The sequence below is a fragment of the Cebus imitator genome, unplaced genomic scaffold, assembly GCF_001604975.1.
Source record: "Cebus imitator isolate Cc_AM_T3 unplaced genomic scaffold, Cebus_imitator-1.0 Scaffold603, whole genome shotgun sequence".
NCBI classification, from domain to species: domain Eukaryota; kingdom Metazoa; phylum Chordata; class Mammalia; order Primates; family Cebidae; genus Cebus; species Cebus imitator.
This window is the reverse complement of record NW_016107918.1, coordinates 286,619-295,705: the sequence shown is the minus strand read 5'-3', so window position 1 is coordinate 295,705 and position 9,087 is coordinate 286,619. Positions and strand designations below refer to the sequence as shown.

Here is a 9,087-nt window from a genome sequence, read left to right as displayed (position 1 = left end):
TGGGCTGGCAATAAAGTATATGAGGAAAATGACGATTTCAAGCTTTGAATCTAGGAGCACTTCTCCGTTTATTTCCATTCCCTTTCATGATTTTCATGAAGTTTTCTCCCCACTGCACACAGCTGGTTAAGCCCTTCCCTAGCACTTTTACATTGCTGTCAGGTGTCAGATCCATCTGATGGCGCATTCTTTCTCATTTTAACTGGTACTTAAGAAAGTACATACATTTTTATCAGCTCCAAGTATTGCTTTTTACGTTTTTCCTTTAAAATCTCATTTCATTATCGGAGACATCTAGCACCAGGTTAAACGGTGCAATACACAGCTGAAGAGAGTCCTTGATCTTTTCACGTTGTACTGATTATGAGGCTAACAAGTGAGATAGTATCTATTCCCATTTTGCAGATAAGGAAGATAAGAGAGCTGGGGCACCGGCGACTGGGGAACTCGCCCCAATCCCGCGTCGGATTTGAGCCCAGGCAGCCTGGCCCCGCTGGGTGAAAAGTCCCACCCCAGAGAAGAAACGGAACGCGTGGCCGCGCTGTGTCCCCACCGCGAGGAAAGGCCTCTGGGTCCCCGTCCCCGGGGCGCGGCGCTGTCGGCCCGCGGTGCGGGGTTCGGGCCGCGGGCGGGGATCCCGGTGCGCTCCCGCGGACAGCAGGTGTTCTCTGGCCGTGGCGCGGGGCGTCCGGGGCGCGGCGTGGGGAGCGCTCGGGACAGGGCGTGAGCGCCGGGAGCGCCGGGCGGAGCCTTGAAAAGTGGCCGGGCGGGCAGCGGCCCAGACGCGCCAGGGACCATGCCCAGCAACGGCAGCGCGCTGCCCAACGCCTCGCGGCCGGGGCCCGGCGGGGACGCAGCGCGGCCGCAGCCCTCGTGGCTGGCGTCGGCGCTGGCCTGCGTCCTCATCTTCACCATCGTGGTGGACGTCCTGGGCAACCTCCTGGTCATCCTGTCCGTGTATCGGAACAAGAAGCTCAGGAACGCAGGTAGGGCCCGCGCCGCGCCCCTGGACCCGCGCTCCGGACGCCTCGGGCGCTTCCCAAACGCCGCGGGCTCGGAGTCGTTCTTCTCCCTGGAGACTGCTGTTCCTCCGGCCGGCCCGCGAAAGCGCCTTTCCGTGACGCCGAGTCGCGGCCCTGCGAGGGGGGACACCGCGGTCGGGTGTCCCGTCTCGGGTTTACCCGATCGAGACGCGCCGGGTCCAGGCTGCGGGAAGTTCCTCCAGCAGCCTCCGCACCGTTCGAACGGGTCCACGGCGTGGTCTGACACGTGGTTTACTTTTCCTAACTTTGTTGAAACGTGGAAACGCAGAAGTGGGCAACGGGATGGAGCAGCCGCTGTGGTTTTGCTGCTCGGAGCGGTCTGCGGCCGCGAACCTGCGGTGGAAAGACGCCCCCGAGCACGCTGTGCCCGCAGCCGCAGCTCCTCCGGGTAGACGGGTCACTGTGAACACGGACGCGGCTGTGTCGGGGGAGGCAGGCGCAGTGGCACCGTCTCCTGTTCTGTGTGACCGGGGGACTGCCCTTACGCGGATTATGCAACTACGGATAATTCTGTGCTTGGGTTAAACTTACTTCTTCCTCTAAGCGATGAATTGAACTGGTTTGTCCTAGTGGGAAGCTGGGGACAGTTTGCTCTTAGGATACCGAATGTTCAGACTCTAGGTGATGATTAGATGCTCGGTTCTCTGAAGAAACTAGTATTTTTTTATTTTTTGAAGGAACCTTCGGGAGAAAGGGTGGGCAAGAAAACATGCACTTAAATGTCTGCCAAGATGAATATTTTTGTTCTAAACACGTAATTGAGAAAAGCTCTAATTTTGTTTAGCTCCTTTTGGGGACACTCACCCCTGCCTTCTTTTTTCCCCTGTAATGATTTTGCAGTTTTCAGTTTGAAAATTAGTTAATAAGCACCTAGTGATATGAATTGAGTTTGAGTTAGTAAATTGAATAAGCTCACTTCGTAGGTGATCGACTTAAACTGGAGGAATTCTGCCTTCAAGAGGCTCATTCCTTCCTAGCAATAAAAACGGCTTTCTTTGGACCAACAGATTGTGAGCACTGGGATAACTGAATCCCAGGGCCGCCTCGTGGTGTGGTGCCCTTGTTAACTCACCTTACAGAGGAGAAACTGAGGCTTCACGTTGTTCACAGGGCTGGGAGTGGGAGCAGGGTTCAGTTCCCGGAGCTGGTCTCCACAGCTCAGCCTGCTTCCTCGCTAGCGACACCTGCAGCACTTGGGAAGTTTGAAATCTGCAGAACCTTTCATTTAAAAAGCGTTCACAGCGGAGCACCATGGCTCATGCCTGTAATCCCAGCACTTTGGGAGGCTGAAGTGGGGGAATCACCTGAGTCAGGAGTTTGAGACCAGCCTAGCCAATATGGAGAAACCCTGTCTCTACTAAAAATACAAAAAAATAGCGGTGTGGTGGCGCACACCTGTAATCCCAACTACTTGGGAGACTGAGGCGGGAGAATTGATTGAACCTGGAGGCACAGGTAGCAGTGAGCTGATATTGTGCCTGTGCACTCCAGCCTGGGCAACAAGAGTGAAACTCCATCTCAAAAAAAAAAAAAACTAAAATAAAATAAAAAACAAAAGTGTTCATGCCTGAACAGTTTTACTTCTTGTGTTTTCTGAAGAAGAACTTAAGAAAAGGGCTCCTTACACACACTTTGTATTTTATTTGCTAAGGCGTGTCCTTAAGAGGACAGTGCGTAAAATACTACATTCCTGTAGCTGCCTGGAAGACCCTTAGTGAGCCCTAATCACACAGCTTTAGAAGTTCCATATTTTTATGATAGGGACTTTTTGTTTATAGGTGCAGCTGCAGCCATTTGAGGATTTCAGAATGGATGGTGATTTGGAACAGTGATAAGGATAGCTGAGTCAAATATAAGTTTCGGTATGCTTGTTAGAAGTTTTGATGATTTTTCAGCGGAATTAATTTGGTTGGCTTTAAGGATGAAGTGATGGGAAGAAGAGAATGGAAGAAATGAGAATGCGAAGGCATCTCAGCTTTGAGCTCTCACTTTCCGGTGGAAAGCAGGTATAATTGCAGGGGTTTATGCCACCTTCGTCCCCTCAGGGGAATGTGTTGACATTTGACTTCCCAGGCAAGAAATGAAAAATGGCTAGCAACCTGTGCGCTGGTGACACGGGACAGCCACAGCTGACGCAGGCTGCAGAAATCCTCTGGTATCTGTGGCGCCGAAGAATATTCGCTCTGCTCTTGTCCAAAATGTGATAATAGAATTTGTCTGCCATGTCGTATCTTCTGAGTACATTTGATAGCATAGTGGACAATTCCTGCAATGGAATGCTAGGACTGGATCCTTGCTGTGTGCTTTCTGATTTCAGAAATCAGTGAAGCTAAATACCAAACTTCATTCTCCACATATGTCAAATTACAGATGATACCAACCTGTTTACCCTCACAAGAATGTTGCAATGACTTGAGTGAAATGGCGCATATGAGAATACTTTGAAAAGGACAAAACAAGTAATACCGTGTCGGGGTGTTTTCTGAGTACACCTAACAAGGGTGTGCTCTGTTTGTTGGAAACCATTGCACCAAAGACCTATGATTCGTGTACTTTTCTATATGTACGTTATACTTAAATAAAACTTATTTTAAACATTAGGCAAGAGTACAATACTATCTTGTCTATTCAAAATTCAATTATCTGACCATCTAACTGAAGTAGAATACAGCCAATAAATGGAAATGAGCAAAANGCTCTCACCCACAGCGGATTTGTTCTAACTCAGAGTGCTACCAAACTGTGATGCTAGTGTCTAGGTCCCTATAGATTATGAGCAGGAAATTAGGAGGAAGATTGACACATTTAAAGAAATGGCACATAATAGCCAGCAGCATGTGTTGAAATAGACTCATTAAAAGCAGGTTTGAAAAATAGAACAAGCACGACCTTCTGTGCTTAAATTTTGAAGATGCAAATAACCCTGCTCACGACTAACTGCCCCTGAAAGCAGAGCAGTGCACTGACATATTTATTAATTATCACCTGATCCATCAAGGAGAGGTGTCATCGTGTGTGGTGTGTTCTACTTAAGAAGACAGAGGTATAATGCATTTTAGAAAGATACCTGTCAAAAGCAGTTTCTTATTATTTAATCTGCATGCGCAGTAGGCTTAAATGTCAGTAAATGTTAAATAAAAATTGTTTCCCAGAATGGTCCTCTGGCTGGATGGCTGACACTGGGCCTGTGCTAAGCCTCTCTTGCACAAAATTCAGATCTCTATAGAATGTTATATTTATCCATTCTGTGTTATCACTCAGAGAGGATACACAGAGTATGGAGTGAATTTGGACTTTGGGCCTCAGAGATCTGTTTCAAATCTTAAATGTACCAGGGCTGTTTTAAGATGCCACTTATCTTACATGGATACTAGAAGGATAAACTTAGATTCTGCCCATCAGTCCACCTACCTACCCATGTACCCACCCATTCATCCACCCGTCCATCTACCCGTGCACCCATCCATCTATCCACCAACCCATCATTCTTCCATCCACCCATCCATCCACCCATCCATCCACCCACCCATCCACCCATCCATCTACCCACCCATCCACCCATCCATCTACCCACCCACCCATCCACCCACCCATCCATCCATCCACCCACCTACCTACCCATCTACCCATCATTTTGATGTATAAATAATAGTATTATTATGTTATTACTAGTATGCATCAGGTGATTAGTTCTTTTTAGGTTATTTTTTATTTTTTAAATGTTCATATATTTTTAAGTGTATGTTTTAAAAAACAGACAAGTAGACAATGTGAATGGGAAGAAAGTGAAATCAGCCAGAAATGGTTTAGAATCAAATTCCCATTTGTGACATTATGCAAAATACACAAAATCTTCCTTGTCTGAGTTTTCCCTTTCGTAATAACCATTATCTCTCTGCAGCAAGTAAGCTTGAGATTTAGACTGATTATTTCAATATTCAGCTGTTCTCTAACTTTAGGTGAATCAGCTCTAGACGCTGCAGTAGCTTTCTTGGGCAAGCATGCTGCCATTCAAAACCTTACGACGTAACTTGTACTGTAGAGATGTGGAAAATGATTATAAGCAAAGCCCATGCTTCATGCCATCTCCTGTCTGAGAGATTTCTTGTTGGCACGGTTGCAGCTTCCCTCCTGTAGCTTTCCACAATATTTGAAATTATTGATTCAAGGCCATTTTTTACTTTTAGAGACATTTTATTGATTTTTTTTTCCCCCTTGTATGCTTAGCTGTTCAGATTTCTATGACTTTTTATCCTGGTTTGTATAGTACATTGTTATGGAACCCGAAGTTTTTACAAATGTGTCAAAAGTAATTCCCAGAATCCCCCGTAAACCTTATGACAGTAGTTTCAGACTCTCAAACACATGATTGAATTTGGGTCTGATCTTTGGTTCTTCCAGCTATTCATTTCATAAGAAAGTGTTTCTGGCAGGAAGTTTCAGTGTTAAATTAATCACAGATAAGATAGAGTTTACTTTTGCTGGCTTTCAGCATCACTTTTCTCTTGGCAATTTTGGAAGTTAACCAAGGATAAAATAGTCCTAGATTAAACCTCCTGCTATTAGTATTTACTACCATTTGATGGCTTTGTTTTAAAAGTATCTGCATTGAAAAGTATCATGCCTTGGCAGTTACTTTAAATCTTGATAGTCTTTGGAGCTCATTCTGCCCCTTCTTCATTAGCACCGTTTAAAAAGAATAACCAGTACCATGCTGTTTTGATTACTGTAGCCTTGTAGTATAGTTTGAAGTCTGGTAGTGTGATGCCTCCTGCTTTGTTCTTTTTGCTTACAATTGACTTGGCTATGCAGGCTCTTTTAGTTTCATATGAAGTTTAAGGTGGATTTTTCCAGTTCTGTGAAGAAGGTCATTGGAAGCTTGATGGGGATAGCGTTGAATCTGTAAATTACTTTGGGCAGTGTGGCCATTTTCATGATATTGATTCTTCCTAACAATGAACATGGAATGTTTCTCCATCTGTTTGTGTCCTCTCTTATTTCGTTGAGCAGTGGCTTGTAGTTCTCCTTGAAGAGGTCCTTTATGTTCCTTGTTAGTTGTATTCCTAGGTATTTTATTCTCTTTGTAGCAATCGTGAATGGAAGTTCGTTCTTGATTTGGCTCTCTTTAAGTCTGCTATTGGTGTATAGGAATGCTTGTGATTTTTGCACATTGATTTTGTATCCTGAGACTTTGCTGAAGTTGCTTATCAGTTTCAGGAGATTTTGGGCTGAAAAAATGCTCATTGTCACTGGTCATTAGAGAAATGCAAATCAAAACTATACTGAGATACCATCTCATGCCAGTTAGAATGGCAATCGTTAAAAAATCTGGAGACAACAGATGCTGGAGAGGATGTGGAGAAATAGGAACACTTTTACATTGTTGGTGGGAGTGTAAATCAGTTCAACCATTGTGGAAGACTGTGTGGCGATTCCTCAAGGACCTAGAAATAGAAATTCCATTTGACCCAGCAATCCCATTACTGGGTATATATCCAAAGGATTATAAATTGTTATAGCAAAGACTTGGAACCAACCCAAATGCCCATCGATGATAGACTGGACAGGGAAAATGTGGCACATATACACCATGGAATATTATGCAGCCATCAAAAACGGTGAGTTCATGTCTTTTGTAGGGACATGGATGAGTCTGGAAACCATCATTCTTAGCCAACTGACACAAGAACAGAAAACCAAACACTGCATGTTCTCACTCATAGGCGGGTGTTGAACAATGAAAACACATGGACACAGGGGAGCCTCACACACTGGAGTCTGTCGGGGGAAATAGGGGAGGGACAGCCGGGGGTGGGGAGTTGGGGAGAGATAGCATGGGGAGAAATGCCAGATATAGGTGAAGGGGAGGAAGGCAGCAAATCACACTGCCATGTGTGTACCTATGCAACAATCTTGTATGTTCTTCACATGTACCCCAAAACCTAAAATGCAATTAAAAAAAAGAAGTAGAATAGTTGAAGTGAAAGGTAGCATCCTTACAAGGTGCCTTGAGTTTTCCCCTTCTTCCTAAGTATCTGTAAGTTGCCTCAGTGACAGAAATACCATTTTTTCTAAAATGGAAATTCACATACTTCTTTAGAATTTTCTAGTACCAAAGAGGCAATTAGTGGATTGCTGTTAAAGAAGCGATTATGCATGCACAGAACTCTGCCTGTTTCATTAGTGCCCTCTCTGCTCTTCATGGAGACAGTGCCTTAATCAGGAGCCTCATTTCTGCCCCTCTCAAATAATCAAGTTGACCAGAGACCTGAGGGCTGTATGTGACATCTCAGTGATTTTTAGAGTTAAATAGTGTGCACATAAGAAATAAACTTCCAGATTTTTCTGGATGAAGTGCTCAAATACTTGTCTTTCTACAGAGCCATACACTTTTGGCAATCACATTGAAGGAATCAGTCTCAGAAGAATAGACAAAAATGAAATGCATCTACATAGTGCTGAATATTATTCAGGTTAATGGAGGTGAAATTGAGTTGTTAAGCTTACGATTTAAAAGCGTGCTCACTTGCTTTGATACTGAGTAGTTCTGGTGCTTATTGAATTGAATATTTATCTGGGTAAATGCTTCTTGCATTCCTACTGTATAAGGCAGAATGTAAATTGTTGGTAAATTTTTGAGGGTTTGTCAAAATCCAAGGTCCTATGCTGAGCTTGGGTCAAACGTGGCTCCTACTTTCAAAGAGATTACTTTCTATCAAGGCACTTTAGAAATTTGTATTCTTTTTATTTTCAAACAAAGATGAGACATGGAGTACAAAGGTATGAAAATAGGAGCATATTTATATAGCAGAAAATCTTTTCAAGAGAAATGCAAAAGTTGATTGGTAGATGGTAGCTGGAGCTTAAAGCAATCATAAGAATTTTTTAAAGTTGTTATCTTAGGATGAGAGAATAACATAATAACTAGGGAGGTGTGAAAACTAGTTCACATGTGAAATAGCAGCAGACTGAGACAGGATCAGTGAGGGAATTTCAGAGAAACTGATCAGTGATAGAAACTGACACAGCATAACTATGAGAGAGCAACACACTGGCATTATGTCTTGAAGAAACACCTGCTGGAGAACTAGCCTGCTAACTTGCATTTTTGTTTTCTCACATAGTCATTAAGTGGTGGATTATAAAAATGTATGATCAGTGATTAGTATTTCTTCTTTGATTTTCCTAACACATTTAGGAATATGAAACACCTATGGTCTTCAAAGGGATAATGTGCTTTCATCCTTCATGCGTTCATTCCCTTCTTGTTTATTTAAATGTTGGTTGGTTGCCTCCTATGTCCATCTATAGAGTAAAGAGCTTAGGACACGATTTTGTTTCAAGAGAAAATTCTGGTTCGTTCATTTTTATTTTAAGACGTGGTTTAAATTGCAAGTTTTACTTTTAAGCTTTTGTTTGCCAGTTAGTTTTCATTGTATTTTTTTCCTTTCATTACTTACTTTTCTTTTTAGTGCCTTTTAATTGTTCCCTCTGTTTGGAGTACTTTCAACTATTCTCATTTGTGTTATGTCTGTGTAGGTATCACATAGTCTTTACCAAGTAAGTTTTTTTAAAAATATTGTTTTACATATATATATATATATATATATATATATATATATCTTTATGGATGAAGCATTCCTTATCTATGGACGATCAGTGCTATTATGGATCATATTTTTTTTGGGATATGTTCCCTCTGAAGCACATGGCCTCTGGAACCAGATGCCTGGAGTAAAACCCTGGCTCTGTCATCCCGTTGGTGTGAAGTAAGGCACGTGACCTAATTTGTTTAGTTCCTTCCCTTGTTAATTTGGGACAATACTAATATTGTAAGGACTAAATGACTTGCTGCATACTTAAAGTGCATTATGATTTAAATATAACATTCCCAGAGGCAGAATGAATGCTTTTTGTTATTTAGTATTCTTGGTGTAGAGTTATGGTTCTGATGGATAACTATATTTTTATTTTTAAGATAGAGTGCAATATTTCACATTTATAGGTTTGGTTTTTTTGGGTGTTTTTTTTTTTTTTTTTTTTT

General features: G+C 42.8%; 1 protein-coding gene across 1 annotated transcript in view; it reads left to right on the top strand.

The window, feature by feature from the left end:
• The first annotated feature begins 630 nt into the window (after positions 1-630).
• Positions 631-9,087, top strand: part of MTNR1A (melatonin receptor 1A) — a 17,939-nt gene continuing 9,482 nt past the window's right edge. Inside the window, exon 1 of the mRNA XM_017516795.1 lies at positions 631-986. Within this exon, the coding sequence (XP_017372284.1) occupies positions 797-986 (190 nt within the window). The 5' untranslated portion in view covers positions 631-796. The remainder of the gene's footprint in view (positions 987-9,087) is intronic.